General features: G+C 37.7%; 1 protein-coding gene and 1 non-coding gene across 2 annotated transcripts in view; one reads left to right on the forward strand and one right to left on the reverse strand.

Annotated features, from left to right (window-relative positions):
- Positions 1 to 21,229, reverse strand: part of CANX (calnexin) — a 32,287-nt gene that overhangs the window by 8,691 nt on the left and 2,367 nt on the right. The window contains exons 2-9 of the mRNA XM_068981180.1: positions 6,771 to 6,947; positions 6,437 to 6,510; positions 5,954 to 6,012; positions 5,344 to 5,485; positions 4,842 to 4,923; positions 4,203 to 4,395; positions 2,639 to 2,828; positions 284 to 397 (exon numbers count right to left, since the gene is read on the reverse strand). Of these exons, the coding sequence (XP_068837281.1) occupies positions 284 to 397; positions 2,639 to 2,828; positions 4,203 to 4,395; positions 4,842 to 4,923; positions 5,344 to 5,485; positions 5,954 to 6,012; positions 6,437 to 6,510; positions 6,771 to 6,944 (1,028 nt within the window). The 5' untranslated portion in view covers positions 6,945 to 6,947. The remainder of the gene's footprint in view (positions 1 to 283; positions 398 to 2,638; positions 2,829 to 4,202; positions 4,396 to 4,841; positions 4,924 to 5,343; positions 5,486 to 5,953; positions 6,013 to 6,436; positions 6,511 to 6,770; positions 6,948 to 21,229) is intronic.
- Positions 13,271 to 13,377, forward strand: LOC138086760 (U6 spliceosomal RNA). The gene has a single exon (XR_011145455.1). It is a non-coding gene; the product is annotated as a U6 spliceosomal RNA (small nuclear RNA).

A 21,229-nucleotide genomic window follows, 5' to 3' on the forward strand; every position in this document is an offset into this window, starting at 1 on the left:
AGTAACAAAGGATTTTCTGTGACAGATACATTAAAAAGAGAGATGAAAATGTAATCAATTCAGTTTGTTGAGCTCTACACTTAAGTTTGAGCAGTTGAATACTGGAGTGGGTTGCCATTTCCTTCTCCAGGAGACCTTCCTGACTCAGGGATTGAACCCAGGTCTCCCACACTGCAGGCAGATGCTTTACTGTCTGGGCCCCCGGGGAAGCCCTGGCTGTATTAAGTACTAACTTTCCCTTCAGTAAAGAGCAGGCAATGTTAAAGTTAACCAACACTCATACCAGTCCTCCGGCCTCTCTGCGTCTGGGTCAGGCACATACTCAGGCTCATCATCTAACCAGCCTTCGGGCTTCGTAGCTTCTTCATCTGGAATCTTAGCAGGGGCATCCTCATCCCTAAGCACAAAAGAAAAAGACAATTAACAACAACACTGGCCACAGAACTACAATGATTACAGTGTGGTCCCACTTTGTGAAATAGCTCCTCCTAGAAATATCTAAAATCATATGCAAGGGTCTAGTATGCAGAATATATAGAGAACTCTTACGATTCAATAATAAAAGACAATTTGATTTAAAAACCAGTAGAGGATTTGAATAAACATTTCTTCAGATATACAAATGCCCAAAAAGCACATGAAAATATGTTCTACATCACTAGTCATAATTTTGAATGCAAATCAAAACCACAATAAGATACCACTTCATAACCAGTAGGATGACCATAATGAAAAAGGACTGATAAAACTAAGTATTGGCAAGGATATGGAAAAAAATGAAACCCTCCTACATTGCTTGTAAGAAAGCAAAATGGTGCAGCTACCTTGGAAAACAGTTTGGCAGTCCCTCACAAAGTTAAACATAGTTACCATGTGACCTAACAATTATACTCCTAGGAATATACCCAAAAGAAATGAAAACATATGTTCAACCCAAAACCATTCATTTGAATGTTTATAGCAGTGTTATTCACAACCATAGCCCAAAAAGGGAAACAACCTAAATGTCAATTAAACAAGGAATGGATAAATAAAATGTGGTACCACCCACAGGATGGATTATTATTCAGTCACAAAAAGAAAGTATCAATACAAGGTTCCACATGGATGAGTCTTACAGTCTTAAAACTATTATGCTAAGCCAAAGAAGCTAGACACCAAAGACCATCTTACTAATCCTATATCCAGAATGGTCAAATCCATAAGACAGAAAGTCGATTACTGGTTGCCAGGGGCTGGTGGAAGGGAGAAATAGGGAGGAAGTAACTGCTTCATGGGTATGGGCTTCTTTTTGGGTGATAAAAATGTTTTGGAATTACAGTGGTAATCGCCGCACAACACTATGAATATACTAAACCAGTAAACTGTACATTTTAAAAGGGTGGATTTTAGCATGTGAATTATGACTGTAACAGTCACTCTTCTAAGTTTATCAAGAAGTACCTAATTTCAAAGCTTTCTGCAGTTACTGTTAGACGGTGCCACTTTAGCTGGTAACCAAGGACATCTCCTATTCTTGGTCAGAGTTATGCTTGTTTTGGAACTATGCTAGTTTAAAATTGTGTTAGGACTAAAACTTGTCTATCATTCACCTGACCTTTTAAGCTGAACATTTACTTCTCCTCCACAACAAAACAGCTAGTTAAGGAATACAATACCAAACAAGGTGAGTCCAAATCTAATGCTCACCAAACATACAAATAAACTCACTCTTCACACCAGCGCAGCACGTAAGTATCAACTAGAATTTCCCTAAGAACCCTAAGCGGGTGCTTTTACAAACGGAAGATCAGTTTTACCATTTCTCTTTGTTCACTTCCTAACATTTCCACAAGTCACCATACCAAGAGTTCAAACAGGGTCATATACAAGAGGACAACCCACCGGCTTCCATTTCTGACCGCTCTCCAATTCGCATCCTGCATAAAAGGCCGCTCAATTGCCCTTGTGTGTGCTAAGCTCGCGCCTGTTCCTCAACTTTTGCACATGATATTCTCCTTCAACCAGGGAATACCGCTTCCCATCTTTACCACTTAGTTAGCTCCTGCCCACTTTCAGTTCCCAATTTAAAAATACTGAAGCTTGGTATACTTGGTGCTCTGGTCACCATGGAAACACATATTAGATCATTCACCATATGCACGCCAACTTCAGTTGCCTGTCTCACAACTACGGTGCGGGCTGTGCAGGCAGCGGTGTGCCCGTGGCTTTGCATTCCAGCGCCCAACAGAGCACAAAGATCTCCTGAGTACTGTTTAATAGGAGAAAGGTTATTTTTCAAATTAAAATTTTAGGACTCCAGCTTTAAACTGAATTATAGAAGCACGGGAAAGGCCAGGCAAAAAAATGTGAAGTTCTGTCACAAACCAACTGTGCTGCCACAGGCAAACCCTATCATTGGTTTCAGCATTTAGTAGCTTGTAAAACGGTGTGAGGCAGTCCAGATGATCACGACGGCCCTGGTGATCACTATGTGGTCACTACTATTTTCAGCTGTAGTAGGCTGCACTTTTCCTAACATTTACACTGCATCACAGATTATACAAATTATCAGATTTCAACCATCATTAGATTGCTTAGGCCACATGGAATATATGAAACGCTCCACTGCATTCAAAAACAGGTACCAAAGACTCACCAGTCATCTGGTTTGACAGCATCAGGATCTGGTATTTTTGGTCTTTCATCCCAATCTTCAGGCTTCCGGTCTTCTGGGTCCTCAATTTCACGTGAAGGATTTACAGGAGGAGTCATGTCATTTAACAGATTCCCACTGTTCACAACAGATTGGTCCACTAATATTTCAAAACTATTATCTGGATTCAAGACTGAAAAAAATCAAATGCAATTTTTGTAAGTTAATTAGCCACTCATTCCCAAGTTTTCTTTACCACAAAAGATCGTATTTCTAACAGTAGGCAGAAGCATGGAGTAATGACTTTGGGTATTAAGAGACGGAACACGGTCACGGAGGCTCAGGCAAGTTTGTACTCTTTTCCTTATCTGTCAATCATAAACATTAGTTCTTCAGGTTTTTAGAAATTAAACAACAGGTAAAATTTTAAAAACAAAATATTCCATGAACATGGAATATGAACACAAAAACATCAAAAAACCAAAAGTATGCAAAGTAACTGCAATATTGGTTTGTCACAAATGGTTACACACAGGTCAACAGGCAAATAAGTTTATTTATTATAACCATCTCCCAGTAGAAAAGACCCATTTCCTCATTTTCTGAGTTGGTATTACCACTACCTATGTTGCCAACAGTTCCAATCACACAAACCTTTTATTTATTAAACCACAAATCTACTCAGGTTGTACTTTTGGACTCCAGTGAAGAATGCAAATGTAACTTTAAATCTATAAAGGTATCTTAAGTGGAATCATGCTAAAGCCTGGATCCTACAACTAAATGTCTAATAGGCAAGTGACTAGATCACAGCACATCCAGAATACTGTGGAAGATAACAGAGTAAGTACTATGCTGCTATCCTAAATGATAATGAAGGTGATCAATGTTATCAATGAAACATTCTCACAGAAAATTCTCACATTTTGTTAAGAGAAGAAATAAAACATATTTAACCTTTAATATAAAATTATATGTGTTTACACATATATACATGTTTATTCACATATGGCCAAATACGTATCACAATGTTGATATTTCAGATACCTTGTCTTTTTTCCTTTCAAATTTCTATGCTGAATATATATACTTTCGTTATAAAGAAAAAAGTTATTGCATTCTTTAGGAAAAGAAGCATGACTACATGTGATCTCAAAGCAGAAAGCGCCTTATGAATATAAAAACCCCATTCCAATGTCTGAATAATTATACTCAACTGTCTAGGTGCTGGAGCATTCAAACAAGTTCAACTAGAAGACACACATTTCTATTTTATGTCCTGTTACTTAACATTCTATCAATAAGAAAATAAACAAAGGCAGGAGATGAGTGGAGATCAAGCAAAGAATCTCTTCACAGGACAGAAAAGCTTTTCTTAAAATATGTTTCTCAATTCAACCTAAGGAAGAAGCATTTCTTTTAGCACTGAGAAACTAAGTTCTTCTCACCACTATGATAGTAAGTAAATAGAGATTGTTATTTGCAGGTCATTTTCATTATAATCTTTAGAAGGATGATAAATGGGTAGTGCCAAAACCCCCTCAAATTAATTAATAGTTTTTCTTACTTAATGTATAAAGATGTGTTTTCTTATCAGTAAAATAGGTCTTCAGATCTGCATCTGGCCTCTTAGCATGCTTTTCTTCATATACACCTGTTTTGGGGTTTTTGTGGCGGAAGATGAAGTGCAATTTATAGTCCTCTCCACATTTATCTGGACCAAACATAATCGTATAGGGGGTCTTGTCGTGGAACTGATCCTTCAGAAACAAAAACGAATTAAGTAACTCAAAGTGTTGAAAAGCAACTTTTCAAAAGTATGATATATCCTCTTACAAAATCCCAAATAGTGTCCTATTTATTCATTTATGAGATTTGTACAGATACCACTAAAAATAACCAGAAATTTCACTGAGAATGATTAAAAGCATAAAATAATGCATTTATCTAGAGAGTTACTGCTTCTTTTTATAAAGTTTGCTAAAACTAAAAATTACATAGGACAGAAACTAAGAAACAGCTTCGAAATTTACATTTCAAATAAAAAGCACAGAAATGTCAAAGTCGATATTTTCAACTTCCAAGATATTTCAACAGCAGGAAAGAAGACCTTTATTTTCACAGGTCTTAGAAAATTTTCTTTCGTTCTTTCTGAAATTCTTAAAAGGTAATTAATTGGGTGGCCACATAAACAGAAAGCACTTACCAGATTGAGCTCTGGGGTTTTGGAAAGTAGTTTCACATACGCACCGCCACATTCTATCCCATTTTGGAAATTAACTTCATACCTAATTTTAGGGGGGGAAAAAAAGCAGAAACCATATGGCATTAATTTATTTCCCCTTTCCCTCATTTTGATCACATGTTTTATACAGGTTATATGTAAAAATTCCATCTTCTACTGTTATATCCACCCAATCCTCCAAAATTAAATAAGTAAAAAAAAAAAAAAAAAAAACGTAATGCAGATTCCCAATAAATACTTACTGCAAAATCCAGAAGTTCATTTGGTATCAGGAGGAAAAATAGCTGATTTATTTTAAAAAAATTTATTGGGCATGAAAAAAAATGTTACAAGATGCTGAAACACATCCTAAAATTTCTATTACAACATGTAATTATTTTCATTATTTTTTTACATAGAATAACAGTTTTAAACAGGTATCATTCTTCCCAGAAAGCTTCTATCAACCAAGCGTTTTACTTACTGAACAATGAGAGGCTTGGTATCGAAGATGAAGGGCTTGTTCAGCTTAGTAGAGATAGCATGGTGTTTGGCCCGAGACATCAACACAAGTCCTTTATCGCCTGGAAGTTTCGTTTCCTTCATTTCATCTACCTCCCATTTTCCTGCAAGACAACAAAAAACAGTTCCACTCTCTAACTACACCTCTGAAGATCCTTAAATGGTAATAAATAAAACTCCGAGTTGTATAAATTCATCACACAGACAAATGTTTAACCTGTTCCATTTACCTCTAAGAGCTGGCCTATTAATATTAAACACACATAACTGATAAATATTAGGATATAGTTTTTAAAAACCCAAAGCACATGCATTTTACCAATGCCTAGAAAAGACCTTCCATGTCCAAAATACAGCACCATGGGTAATAAATTATCTTTCTACTTTATAGTATAAAAATTAAAATTAAACAGGTCTAACCCTATCAAATATAACGGGACACACAAAGATAGCAAAGTTCCAAGGAATAACCTTAAAATGTATACATACTACTTTTAAACCAGTCTTGAGATACTATGGAAACATACCATATCTCAATCTGCTGTTATATCTAAATCAAATGCAACTCTCACCATCATATTTGGCAATTTCATCATCAGTGTCATCTTTCTTGGCTTTGGATAAAATCCACCTGTAATTAAGACATCCCCCCAAATTAAGAATCAAATTACAGTTGGCCTGTAAAAAGAAACAATGTAAATAATAATGAAAACAGGGACAATTCAGCTCTTCTTAGCCCACCTAATCACTCTACTTTCAACTTTTAAATATGTCTTTCAAGTAGTGATAATATACTATACTCAAATCAAAAATTGGTAACAAAAAGTACCAAACTCATGGAATAATTTCACTTTTTAAGACTCAAGAGAAAAAAAAATTTTTCTCAAAGAACAAAATACAAGGTGAAGGGGAAATAAATGGAAGCAAGAACCACATGTTCTAAAAGATTTTTCCTAAATGGGACTGAAAATATAAAATACTATCTAAAAAGGAATCTACTATTCTAGTTACATGATGTTTGCCTCTAAGATTTTTTCCCCCTACAAAACACTTACCCTGACAGAGTTCCTCTGTCAAAAGAATCAGCAAAATACACTTCCCCAGTTGGAACTGGAGCTTTGTAGGTGACCTGTGTTAAACATAAAAATGAATTAAGAATTAAAATATTCTCAGTAGGATCTATTCTCTTGGTTTGCTTTCAAACTTGCATGACTGGCCCTCAAATTCAACCCATATAATTTATCTTTGGGACAATATAACAAAGGTTGACAGAGAGAGCAATAGTATTTTAGCAAATTTTGCTTTCCCTTTAGTAAGGATCCAAAATGTACCTTCATTTTTTGATCATCTCAAGAGGCAAAACAAACAGATTCAAAGATCATGTCAAACCTTTGGCGATGGCAGACTGCTGTCATCTGGCTTCGGTTTTGAGTCTTCTACCTCTTCAATGACGTCATCAAGGTCATCCTCAATGTCAATCACATCATCGTCATGTCCATCATGAGCTTGAACAAGAGCAGTTCCAAGGACCAGTAACATACACAGCAACCACTTCCCTTCCATGATCTAAGTATTTATTAAAAAAAAGTACAGTTAATTGTATCACCTCTTTTCAAAAATTTTGAACCCTTATTTAAAATTCAGGCTTTCAAATCAGAGCTGAAAGGAACTTTACTGTATTTCATTTTATAGATAAAGAAAGTGAACTCAGAATAACAGGTTTTCCTAAAATCAGTTAGTTAAAAGATCCAATTTCAAGAAAAAATTCAAAATATAACTCAAACAATTGTCCCCATATAGAATATCATGTTGGCTACACAGACCTAGGGTGTTCAGATATAATTTCAAAATAACTTCTTGCATTTGTAAAGAGCTTTACAATAGACAAAGCCCCTTTTACAGAATAGTTTAAACGAGTTAAAACATTACAATGAAATAACAGAGGAGTTAACTTGCCTCACATTAAAGACTTAATTTAGATTATGCTGCTGTTTTTGTCCAAAGATCAAGAAGAATAGGTATGTTTTTTAATTAGTGTTTTAAGGGACTTCCAGGGAACCCTGTGCAAAGCAGGGGACTTGAGTTTGATCCATGGCTGAGGAACTAAGATCCTACATGCAACAGAGCAACTAAGCCCACAGGCCACAATTAGAGACTCCATGCTCAACAAGGTCCTGCATTAAAAAAAAGATCCCGCATGATGCAATGGAGATCCCACCTGTCAGCAACTAAGACCCAATAAGCCAAATAAATAAATAATACATCAGTTTTAAGATTCAACAAAAAAATATATTAAACCATGCTGCTGCTGCTAAGTCACTTCAGTCGTGTCCGACTCTGTGCAACCCCAAAGATGGCAGCCCACCAGGCTCTGCCATCCCTGGGATTCTCCAGGCAAGAACACTGGAGTGGGGTGCCATTTTCTTCTCCAATGGATGAAAGTGAAAAGTGAAAGGGAAGTCGCTCAGTTGTGTCCGACTCTGTGCCACCCCATGGACTGCAGCCCACCAGGCTCCTCCGTCCATGGGAGTTTCCAGGCAAGAGTACTGGAGAGGGGCGCCATTGCCTTCTCCGAAAAACAAAAAAAATATATTAAACCCCATAGACCAACTATTTTTATCTCTTTTTTCTAAGCCTTCAAGTGTCTTACATATTATATTTGACTGTCATGGATGGTAGTCAATCCTCTCTCCAAAACCACAGATCTAAAGATATAAAAACTCAGCCACACGGATGCACAAAATGATTTGGCAGTAGGTAGTACAGAATTTTAATTCTGCAAGACAAAGAGTTCTGGAGACGGATGGAGGTAAAAGCTGTACAACAATGTGAACATACTCAATGCCACTGAACTTGATGGTTAAGATGGTAGATCTTACAAGTATTTTCACTGCTATAAAAAAGATTTTATTAAAATAAAGAAAATAGCTTAATTTTTTGGTCACTTGTAAATCAACTTATTCTAATGCTGAATTTAATGCCTAATTCCTTATAAATGCTATAATCCTTTAAAGTGATTAATTATATAGAACTAGATTTTCATGTATCATTTGGCAGTATTTCTTTTATTTATAAATCGTGGGTACTGTTTTCACAAAAGGAAAGAAAGTAAAGCTCACTGGACTCCTAGGCAGCACAGAAAATAAAGAAATAAAAGATTTTTATAAAGATAAAAACTCACTCATCATCTTTCCTAGGACTGGTATTAGAGTTTAAAAACTCTCAATGTCAACATTCTGCTATGGCTTCTTATATACCAAGAAATGCCAGTAATTTCAATTTTTCACTGGTAAGGCTTCTATTCTCTACCACCAAAATATACAATGGCATAGCAATATTGCTTTGATTTACAACTACACTGGATTCTCTGAAACTAAACAGGCTGATTCAACACTTTTATCTAAATCAACTGTATACAACCTAAAAAGTCCTCACAGAAATAATGCTATAAATGGTAGTTGGGTTCCCAGGGATACTCTATAAATCAAATTAGCCCACAAAATAGTTAAGTCAAAAAGGCAAATGCGATAAGCCTAGTAGCAATTAAGTGAATCACAAAACCAGTGAATTAACAAGGACTATGTACTGATGTTAAAACACTGCTGCTCAAGGAAAAGCTAATCGGGGAGACGAACTAACTACTTACCTTTCAAAAATGGGATTCAGGTAGGGTTCAGTGAGGGAGAGTAAAACTGCAGAACAGGAAGACTGATTTTTTTCCTCTAATTTTTAATTTATTGATATACTGCTGTTATGTTATGGGCTTGCAGGTGGCTCAGTGGTAAAGAATTGGTCTGCCAATGAAGGAGACCCACAATTTGGGAAGATCTGCTGGAGAAGGAAATGGTAACCCACTCCAGTATTCTTGCCTGGGAAATCCTATGGAAGGACCTGGCAGGCTACAGTCCATTGGGTTGTAAAAGATTTGGTCACAAGTGAGCAACTGAGTGCACACACACATACAACATATACCGCTGTTACAGGCTTAACTGTGTCTCCTACCTCAAATTTGTATATTGAAACTCGAACTCCCAACATAACTATATTTAGAGATAGGATCTTTAAGGAAGCAATTAAGTTTAAAAGCGGTCATAAGGTTGGGGCCCTAACTGGTGTCTATAGTAAGAGGAAGAGAACCAGGAATCCACGTGCACAGAGGTTAAGTCCAACGAGGACGCAAGATGGTGGCCCTCCGCAAGCTGAGGAGGAAGGCCACACCAGAAGCCAACTCTGCCAGCGCCTCGATCACAGACTTCCAGACATTAAGAAAACACTTTTCTGTTGTTTAAGCTGCCCGGTCTGTGGTGCTGTTGTGGCAGCCCAAGCAGACTAACACAATGCTCCTTGGGTTGAGTATAATGTCACAAGGCAGCTCTTCCTAACTTGAGCGTGCCTCAGGGGGCTTTTTAAAACAGACTGCTGATTGAGTGTGCGCGCGCTGGGCCTTTTCCTTTCTATCAGGTTCCAGGCGATGCAAAGGTTGCTACCTTGAGAACCACTGACTAGGGTTTATGAATCATCAACTTGTGCTTTGTGTTCCAGTTTATAAAAGCACTTTCACAGTTACATTATTTTGCAAACCTCCCTTGAGGTATTACTAAGATGTACTGAAATGAAAACAACCCAATCATTTACTCAATATCACAACCAATAAGTGAGAGTCAAAGATTTCAGATCTCCTATTTCTATTACACTAGACAAAACGCGGCTGCATCCCGAACACGTGTGAGAGGATAGAAAGGCTAGTCAGGAAGGGTCCTGAAGGGAGTGGGCTGGAACGGAGGATTCAGGCAGGGTTTAGCGAGTGAGGAGTGTGACTGCGCAACAGGTTGCTGGACCGAGGAACCCAGGAAAGGTGGCATCTGCATGAGGGAGGCAGAATAAAAGCAGAAGTTGTCCGGCAGCATAAGGCTACCATCCCAGTCATGAACAGGAAACACACTTCTCTCCACCACCATTTCCCTACAGCCTGAGTTTCAGGACCTGGTTTTTCAGGTTTGAGAAGTCTCAGGCACATATCTGTTAACTTTCACATTATCTAGAGGGTTGTTAAAGCCGTGGAGGAACCACCATTGCCAAACCATGACAAATCAATTCTCACAGCTGTGTGTTTATGAGCCTAAGCCACTGCTAGTTTTACATATGCTACTTCAATATTTGCCAAAGTAACTTGCCAATACTCCCAAGAAAATGCTAAACAGGTCTAGTTTCAAGAGCCACTATTAAGCCAGCCCAAACATTCCAAATTTTGTTAAAGACTTGGTCACACTTAGAAATAATCCAAAACAATATATTTTAAGGTGATCTTAATTCTCCACTTCATTAATGAAAACCCAGTATTACCAAGTAACAAAACCCACCCTCATTTCAGTCCTCCTACCCACACATATCAAAAAGGATGTTGCACTATTATGATTTCTATAAGAAAACACAGGAGAAATTTTAAGCAATCTTGGGTTTGACAAAGAGTTTCCCAATACATCAAAAGCTAGATACACGAAAGAAAAAAATTGGTTGAACTTACTTTAACTCTACGAAAGAAACCTGAGAATTAAAAAACAAATCAAGCTAGGAGAAAATATTTGCAAAATAAATATCTAATAAAGAAATGGATTCCAAAATGTACAAAGAACACAAACGGAACCAGTAAGAAAACAAGCCACCCAATTACAAACTGGGCAAAACATCTAAACAGATACCTCACCAAACAAGATATTTAGATGGCATATGAAAAGATCAGACATCATCTGCCATTGCTAAGTCGCTTCAGTCATGTCCGACTCTTTGCAACCCCACGGACTGTAGCCCACTAGGCTCTTCTGTCCATGGGATTCTCCTACTGGAGTGGGTTGCCATGCCCTTCTCCAGGAGATCTTCCTGACTCAGGGATCGAACCCAGGTCTCCTGTAGCTCCTGCACTGCAGGCAGATTCTTTACTGCTGAGCCACTGGGGAAGCTCTTTCATCTGCCATTAGGTAACTGCGAACAATGAGATACTACAATACCCCTATTAGAATGGCTAAGATCCAAAACACTAGCAAGGATGTGAAGTAACAGGAACTCATTTTTCACTGCTGGTGAAAATCTAAAATTTCAGGCACTCTGGAACATACTCTGGCAATTTCTTACAAAGCTAACCATAGACTTACTATATGATTTGTCAATCATGTTCCCAAGTTCTTGCCCAACAGATCTGAAGGCTTACGACTGGACAAAAACTGTCACACCAATGTTTACAACAGCTTTATCCGTAACTCAAAACCTGAAGAAACCAAAATGTTCTTCAGTAGGGGAATGAGTAAACAAACTGTAGTATACCCATTAGATGAAATATTGTTCAGAAATTACAAGATGAGCTACCTAAACTGAATCACTTTGCTGTACAGCAGAAATTATCACAACATTGTAAACAAACTATAAACTATAATTTAAAAAAAAAAAAAAGAGCTATTAAGCCAAAAAGAGACTTGAATCTTTAGTGGATACTGCTGAGAGAAGGGTAACTGAGTCTGAAAAGGCCAATGCTATATAATTCCAATTAGATCACATTCTGAAGAAGGCCGAACCCTAGATTATCAAAAGAAAAAAAAAAATCAGAGGTTTAGAGGCAGCGGGCAGGTTGAACAGGCAGGCACAGGGGGCTATTCTAGGCAGAGAAACTGTTCTGTATACTGTTGTAATTATGGATGCATGGTACTACGTATTTTTCAAATCCCATAAAATTTAACAGCACAAAGAATGGATCTTGATGTACGGAAATTATAAACCATCATTTAAGAGGTTGAGTGACCCAAGGATACACACAGGATGTGGCGAAACCACCCAACTGTATCACAAACACATGAAGCAACCTCACTCAGAGAGTTGGCGGGAAAAGACTTTTCCCTAAGTAGCTCTGGCAATCAGCGAAGTCTGCAAAACCAGACTATACAAAAGTACTGCTCAAGCTGAACTGACTGTCATGAGTATTCAGGGTAACCATTTGCATACTGCTAAACACATATATCAGGAAAATTAAGTAAATGGATGGTGTATGGCAGGGGCCACTTTCAATGCTGAGCGTGGAAATTTTACGGACAAGCAAGACAAAGAGGCTAAGATAATCCACATGGTAATGGGCAAGAGTTAAGAGACTACAATATGAACTCATGTTTATGTTAATATACAGAGGATTACATACAAAATATTTATAGATATGTGCATATAAACAGTTAGTATACACACATATATTTTCTTGCTCTATCAGTTAGGAGGGCATACAAGAAACTACTACACCTCAGTAGCAATACAATAAATACCCTAGTATCAAGGATTTTGGTTTCCAATATCATCTCCAATAAAAAGGAAACAGGGTTCCTTGGGTGATTCTAGGATTAGGGCAGCAAACATATAAGACAAGCCTGGAACATCTTGTACTGCCAGAAAGTGACGAAGTGTTCAAAACAAAAACACCCACAACGATGGGGGGGCTACATCAAAGGAACAAAAGAGCGAGCAATGGCCAAAGCTGGAACAATACGAGCAATAAATAAGTCGTACTAGATTATATTCTAAAGCACAAAATAAATGCCCATGAATCTACACATTACATTACTGAATAAATAAATAAATGAGACTAAACAAACAAAAGAGGCAAACTTCCCAGGCAGAAATATTCCAAGTAACAGATACAGCTAGTCCACTGTCAAGGAGGAGAAACATAACTCCCTACCCTTACAAGTGGGCTACACAGAGTGCTCTCCTTCCTGTATGCGAACAGGAAAAGCAGGAATTTACAGTGGAGAAGCCCACCAAACACTACTTCAGCCAGGTGCTCAAGGTAAAGACCAAAAGTGATGTCATGCTGACAGCACGTGCCCTTGATACAATGTGGTGAAAACAGTACTTCAGCGCCCGCTTCGGCAGCACAGTTAGTAAGACTGGAACGATACAGAGAAAATTAACGTGGCTCCTGCGCAAGGATGACACGCAAATTCGTGAAGTGTTCCATATTTTTCGAATGGATAAGAAAGCTGTGGTACATATACACAATGGGGTATTACTCAGCCATTAAAAAGAATACATTTGAAGAAGATCCACTGGAGAAGGAAATGGCAATCCACTCCAGTACTATTGCCTGGAAAATCCCATGGACAGAGGAGCCTGATAAGTTACAGTCCATGGGGTCGCAAAGAGTCGGACACGACTGAGTGACATCACTTTCACTTTCTAATGAGGTGGATGAAACTGGAGCCTATTATACGGAGTGAAGGAAGCCAGAAAGAAAAACACCAATACAGTATACTAACGCATATATATGGAATCTAGAAAGATAGAAACAATAACCCTGTATGTGAGACAGCAAAAGAGACCAAATGTATAGAACAGTCTTTTGGACTCTGTGGGCAAGGGAGCAGTGGGATGATTTTGGAGAATGGCATTGAAACATGTATAATATCATGTAAGAAACGAATCGCCAGTCCAGGTTCAATGCAGGATACAGGATGCCCAGGGCTGGTGCACTGGGATGACCCAGAGGGATGGTACGGAGAGGGAGGTGGGAGGGGGGTTCAGGATGGGGAACACGTGTACACCTGTGGCAGATTCATGCAAAACCAATACAATATTGTAATTAGCCTCCAATTAAAATAAATAAATTTATATTTTTTTAAGAAAGAGAGAAAAAAAAAAAAACAGTACTTTAACCTCTGTGGTCTTCCCCAAAATCCATATTCCCTCTAATCATGAGAAAAACATCAACGAAATCCCAACAGAGGGACTGCTGTCCTGACCAGTAGTCCTCAAATGTCAAGAACATCAAAAACAAAGAAAATCTAAAAAAACTGTCATAGCCAAGAGGAATTTAAGGAGACAAGATGACTAAATGTAATACGGTACCATGGAACATGAGCAGCAAGTAAAAACAAAGGAAATCTGAATTAAATATGGACTTCGGTAATTACCATGATCTGTTCATTAATTATAATAAATGTACTATACTAATGTTGTTAATCATGGTAGAAATGATTCTATAGATTTGAAACAATTCTGTTAAAAATTCATTTTTTAAAAAAGGGATGTTCCGCTGCTGCTGCTGCTAAGTCACTTCAGTCGTGTCCGACTCTGTGCGACCCCATAGATGGCAGCCCACCAGGCTCCCCCGTCCCTGGGATTCTACAGACGAGAACACTGGAGTGGGTTGCCATTTCCTTCTCCAATGCGTGAAAGTGAAGTAGCTCAGTTTCCGACTCTTCGCGACCTCATGGACTGCAGCCCACCAGGCTCCTCCATCCATGGGATTTTCCAGGCAATAGTACTGGCGTGGGTTGCCATTGCCTTCTCCAGATGTTCCACTATTATGCATAAAATATTTATCTCCTATCCCTCCAAAAAAATATTTCAGGGCTGAAATATACACCATTGGAATCTAGTCTAAATCTCTTTTCAGAGAAGAAACTGAGGTACAACAGACTGACTTGCCAAAAACGGCTGTTGTCACAATGGGGAGCAGAGGCCACCTCTGCTGTCTCCCAATACTTCACCTGATAATTTTATACCACTTTTGCCTTAGAAACAAAATGATTTTTCACATATATTAATGTCCAAGAAGACATCTAAGAAGCAGCTTTTTTCTGCCTTTAAAACTCTTCAAGGACTTCTCTGGTGGTCCAGTGGCTGAGAGTTCATGCTCCCAACACAGGGGAGCCGGGTCTGATCCCTGGTTAGAGACCTGGATCCTTTACGCCCTCTGCCACTACAAAGACCCGCTGCAGCCTAATTACTTTGGGAAAATAAACAAACAGAACTCTTCATGTGTCTTAACACTTAGAAACTCCCAAGCAGAGAGTGTAAGGGTTTCCCAGGTAGCTCAGTGGTAAAGAATCTGCCTGCAATGCAGAAGACGTGGGTTCAATACCTGGGTCGGGAAAATCCCAACCTGGAGAAGGAAACAGCAACCCGCTCCCAGTATTCTTGACTAGGAAATCCCAAGGACAGAGAAGCCAGGCGGGCCACAGTCCATGGGGTCGCAAAAGAGTGGGACACGACTTAGCAACTAAACAACAAAGCAGACAGCGTATTTCTCAGTTGTCACTATTTTTAAGATTATTAACAGGAAATATGTAACAAAAAGCTCAACAACAAAGCAATAATGCTTTAAAAAAATATATAGCACGTTTCCGCCACTCCCAACTTCCCCAAAGTCCCAGAGCCGATGACTCCTAGATCTAAAATGTTTAAGAATAAAAGTGAAGAAATTATGTGCCTTTAAACCAAATTAACACTTTCCAGCAGTAAAGAAACATTAACATTTTCTAAGTCTCTTCACAGTTCATGCTCACTAAGCTACATTACCTCTTCCAGTGCAAGATTTCTCATATTCCTGAATGCCATTAGAGCAGTTTCTCTCATACTTTCTGCTTGAAAGCCATCATTTTCTTGGAGTACTTCATTTCCTGATTTTCCCCTAAGAGCCATTTTTATTTTATTTTTTTTCTTAATCACCACAAGGCTATTACCTTAAACTCTACCGCAGTGCCCTTTTGAGCTTGGGTGCAAATGCTAGGTGGATGTCTAATTCATGACTAAACTACTTAGTGCCACAAACTGTCTCACAGCGGGCCCATTTAAATTCCTGTCTTGGCCAAATTACAAACTACTTACAGACTTCCAGGAGAGTAGCAATTAAAAATCAAAACCACAAACAAGAAAATCTTTTAACATTTATGAGTCTACCAAAGTGAACTTTTCTTAAAAATACCCTTAAGTTGTACGTAAATATAGTTTTGTGTGGCTTTATCGTACGGTATCCCTTAACTACAGCAAAAGTGAAGTCAATAAAACCAACAATATGAGGGCCAAGACTATATAGGCCAAGTTCTGATTTCTGTTGATCCAGAACTTGATCTGGAAATAAAACTTAAAATTTCTAGGTTTCAGAGAAGTGAACAGACTGCACTTCCTTCAAATACTCATTAAATATTTTTCAACTAGATTTCCCCACCCCACCCCCTCTTTGGCCATGCCACACAGCTTGAGACATCAGGGATCAAACCCAGGCCCCAACAGTGAAAATGCCTACCCGTGAGACTGCCAGGGAATTCCCTCGAATGGACTTTCAATAAATACTGGGTGGCAGGGCTCAAGACTGTTTCCTGGCAGTTTCAAGCCTGAAGTGTGAGAATTCTGTATTACAAAGGGTTAAAGGAGAAAATGGGTCTAACGCCCATCAGCAAACTTGGCACATATTAAACACTAAATGAATGTTTGCTAATAGTGTTTTATTCCATGAGGACCAACTAGTTATCAAATATTAAAAAAGAAAAAACTCTGACCTTCAGGATCAATAAAGGGTGTCCTTAAAGTCTGGAAACATAAATGCGTTTGCCCATGTTTTCAGAGTTCATGAATATTCTGTACCATTAGTCCTACCAATCAAGTTTCAGGGGGGTTGGAGGTGGATAACATAAACTCATAACCTTTTATCTAACTAGGAAAAAACACGCAGAGATCTGTTAGCACTACTTAAGACTCCAGCCTGAATATTTTGTCTATAAAAAACACCAAAAGCAATAATTTTAAGTATCAACTAGTGTCATGATAAAATTGTACGTAACTATGTACACCCAAGGGCAGGTAAAACCTGGAGAAATACAAATATGGTCTATAGATTGTACCAATGCAATTTTTTCCTAGTTCTGACATTTTACTATGGATATTGTTATTTGGGGAAGCTGGGTATTGGGTACAAGAGATCTCTCTGTACTATTTTGCAGCTTTTGCAAATCTGTGATTATTTCAAACCTGAAAGCTTCTCTTAAAAAATGTATTACTGGATCAGTATGGCTGGTTCGTTAGACTTGATCAAAGTTGTATAGAAACCAGCTTTAAATCGACCCAGTCTTTCAAAGCACGGAAGTACAGACAAAGACCCAGAAGTGTGAGTTGGATTAGAAATCTGAACATCTTGCCCCCTTCCTTCCAGTTAATAACTGTTTTGCTTTTAATAATCAAATATAATTATCAGCCTATATCCAAGGCAGAGAATCTCTACCACTGGGATCACATGGACAAATGTACACAAAGCCAAGAAAATACATGCATATACATTTATATGTATATGCATGTATATACATTTATAAATAATATACATGATAAATAAAATTATATAAATAATATACATGATAAATAATATTATATAAATATACATGTAATATACATTTATAAATAACATAAATATTTCCAACTTGTGTCTCAATTTTCCAAGGACAGAGCAAAAAGCACAGTTCTCAAAATCTCACTGTCAGAAGGATTCTTCAAGAGACCTTAATCTATTCACTCTTAGTATTTCAGTTCACTTTTTAACTTTTAAGAGTGAATTTACCTTGAATTCTAGAAATGGAAATATTCTATTTTAAAACTGTCGATTCAGAAAATTAAGGCCTTACGCAAAAGGCAGTACAGTGTATGTGATGGTGTAAACTGTCACGTCAAGAGAAATCTGGGTTCAAGACTTTCTTGACCCTCTTTGTGGCCTTGGTTAGCTTATTGAACTTACAGGAGTCTTTCTTCCCTATTTTATAAATGTAGCTAGTAGTACTACTAGCTCAAAGGCTTGCCGTGAAAATACAACAAGATAATACAGTCTATCAGAGTCCAGTACTTCATAAGTACACAAATAGTTTGTTCTTTTGATACACAATTAGTACAACCACATCTTCAATTCCCAGACGGCCTACACCTCCTACATATTTCAACAAAGCTGAATGATTTTATGTAACAAGAACTAGCTTTCTTCTCATTATATTCTATGATTTTTTTTCTTTAACTCTTCCTTGCAATGGTGTATATACAACTGTAGCATTTGGACAGGGAAATATCCCTGTTTATCTATGATTTTCTTATTTTCTGCTCTGCTACCAATTTCACGAATTCCTCCAAATTTAAGTTTATTTTTGGTTAATGGTAACTGTGTTCTCAGGACACACTCTAAAGAGTACTATTATTTTACTATACTGAAAAATATACATGAGACTTCAACTGAACACAAAATATTCTATTAGAAACATACACATTCTGCATTGAATTTCAACAAATCAAAAATTGATTTAGAGCAATTTTAGGAACTGGCAAACACTAAAGAAATATTAAATTTGTCACCTCTCATAGGCAGTATCTTTATGCTCCCTAAGGGGCCATTCAAAAAAAAAGATTTTTAAAACAAATGGAGTCTCAAATTACTTTTAAATTAAACTTTAATATTTTCAAGATAGTCTATTTTGCATCTATTTTCATAAAGATATTGACCTACAGCTTTCTTGTAAAGTCTTTGTCTAGTTTTGGTATCAGGGTAATACTGGCCTCATAGAATGTGTTGGAAACTATTCTCCTCTCTTCTATTTTTGGAAGAGTTTGTGAGGGATTAGTGTTAATTCTTCCCTAAGTATTTGACAGAATTCACCAGTGAATCCATTTGGTTCTGGGCCTTTCAAGATTTTGTTTCTTAAAAGTAGTTAGGGGGACTTCCCTGGTGGCTCAATGGCTGAGACTCTGTGCTCCCAAAGCAGGTGGCCCCAGATGGTCGGGCAACTGGATATAAGCAACTAAGACCGGGGGCAGCCAAATAAATAATTTTTTTTAAGTAGTTAGAAAATTTCAGTTCTAATTCCTTTAATCCATGAGAAATTAGAAAGGAACAAATCCCACAAAAGGAATATCTCTTTACAGGGTCAACGAAGTTCCCTTACATTCCTAGTCTGTTAAGTGCGTCTACCTTGAAAGGGTGTTGCACTTTATCAAACTGATACGATCATGTAGGTTTTTTGTCCTCTATTAATGCAATATATTACACTCTTTATTGCATGGTAAACCAACCTTCCATTTTGGGGTTAAATCCCACTTGGCTGTGGTGTTTAATTCTTTTTTATATGTTGCTGGATCCCATTTACTAGCATTTTGAGGACTTTTTATTTATTTGCTTAAGGGATATTGTTCTGTGGTTTTCTTGTGAAGTCTTTCATTTTGATATCATGGTAATATTGGCCTTAAAGGATGAGTTAGAAGTGTTTTCCTTTCTTCTATTTTTTAGAAAAGTTTGTGAAGGATTGGTATTAATTCTTCCCTAAGTATCTGGTAGAATTCACTAGTGAAATCATTCAGTTCTAAAGCTTTTCTTTTTGGAATTTTATCTCTTAAAAGTAATAAGGAAATGTCACCTCTAATTCCTTTAATCCATGAGAAATCAGAAAAAAACAACAGAAGTGACCTAGCTGGCAGAATTGGTTACTTTTTTTAAAAAAGTGATTTTTTTTTTCTTTTGGCTGTGCAGCTTGCTGGATGTTAGTTGCCCAACCAGGGACTGAACTCGTGCCCCCTGCAATGGAATATCCAAGTCCTAACCACTGGCCCACCAGGGAATTCTACAAAGTGATTTCTTTCAAAGGCTGAATGTAATTAAAAAATGAAGCAGTCTTTCCTTCATGCAGGCTATCCATTTATCTACCTTTTTCAAATGTTACGTCTCACTGATTTTAGACACCTTTAGACTGTCTAATTTAATCTTCATAAGATCCCCAGGAGGTTCTATCATCCCATGTGCCACATGAGGAAACTAAAGCTAAACTGTCCAAGGTCACAGTTAAAAGCATGGTTAATGAGCAGGACTGGGCTTCTCATGTGGCTCAGTGGTAAAGAATCCACTGGCGAAGCAGGAGATGCCAGTTTGATCGCTGGGTTGGGAAGATTTCCTGGAAGAGGGCATGGCAACCCACTCTAGTATTCTTGCCTGGTAAATCCCAAGGACAGAGGAGCCTGGCAGGCTACAGTCCACAATGTCACAAGAGTCAGACACAACTTAGTTCCTGCACAACAATGAGCAGCAACTCACAAGTCACAATCCCTAATCTTCTACTTAATAACTTTGCATATTGGGTGAATTGCTAACCTCAGGGCCTCAGTTTCTTCATCTAAAATAACAACACTGTGTACTTTTTAAAGTGAAAGTAAAGTCGCTCAGTCATGTCCAACTCTTTGCGACCCCATGGACTGTAGCCTACCAGGCTCCTCAGTCCATGGAATTTTCCGGGCAAGAGTACTGGAGTGGGTTGCCATTTCCTTCTCCAGGGGATCTTCCCAACCCAGGGATCGAACTTGGGTCTCCTGCATTGCAGGTGGACGCGTTACCGTCTGAGCCATTTATACTGGGATACATTTACACTGTGTAATTGTGTCTTGGGATAGCTATATAAACAAAATGGATGCAATGTGTTCATATTAGTACCAGGCTTACAGTAATGTACAACATTATCAGTGATTTCTACTATTACTAGATATTGCCCAGCGACACCATTTAAGCTTCGATGGTCCTAAAACGCTGAGTTTTAACAGCAATAAGAAACTTGGAAAAAAAAAAAAAGAAACTTGAAGTCTTAGACTGAAAAGGAACCACTTAAAAGGAATTTGATTCCAGTCACAGATAACCATTTTACTACTACTTTTCATTCCTCTGGATTACATCTAGTCAAAACATCAAAGCACTTAATAGTGGGAGGGAAGTACATAAAATTCAAAGGGGTCCTTACTGTAAATGCTCATCCACTAAAAAAATCGATGTACACTGCCTAGTTCAGTTCTGAATTTTGCTTTTGATTGACAGGAACATTAAAATGTACCTTCCCATAGCACTTTCCTTTTTTGTACAAACTAAGTGGATTTAAAACGTGGATTCCCAAAACATTACTGAAGATTCTAAGTTACTTAAAAAAATTAAATTCTCCAAATAATTTTCAGTTAAGCTTAATTTAAAAATCATCTGTTATAGTTAACAAAACATTCAGCCTGAACTTTTCTGACAAAGTTCTACTGTTATAGTT

The sequence above is a fragment of the Capricornis sumatraensis genome, chromosome 9 (genome assembly GCF_032405125.1).
Source record: "Capricornis sumatraensis isolate serow.1 chromosome 9, serow.2, whole genome shotgun sequence".
Taxonomy (NCBI): Eukaryota; Metazoa; Chordata; class Mammalia; order Artiodactyla; family Bovidae; genus Capricornis; species Capricornis sumatraensis.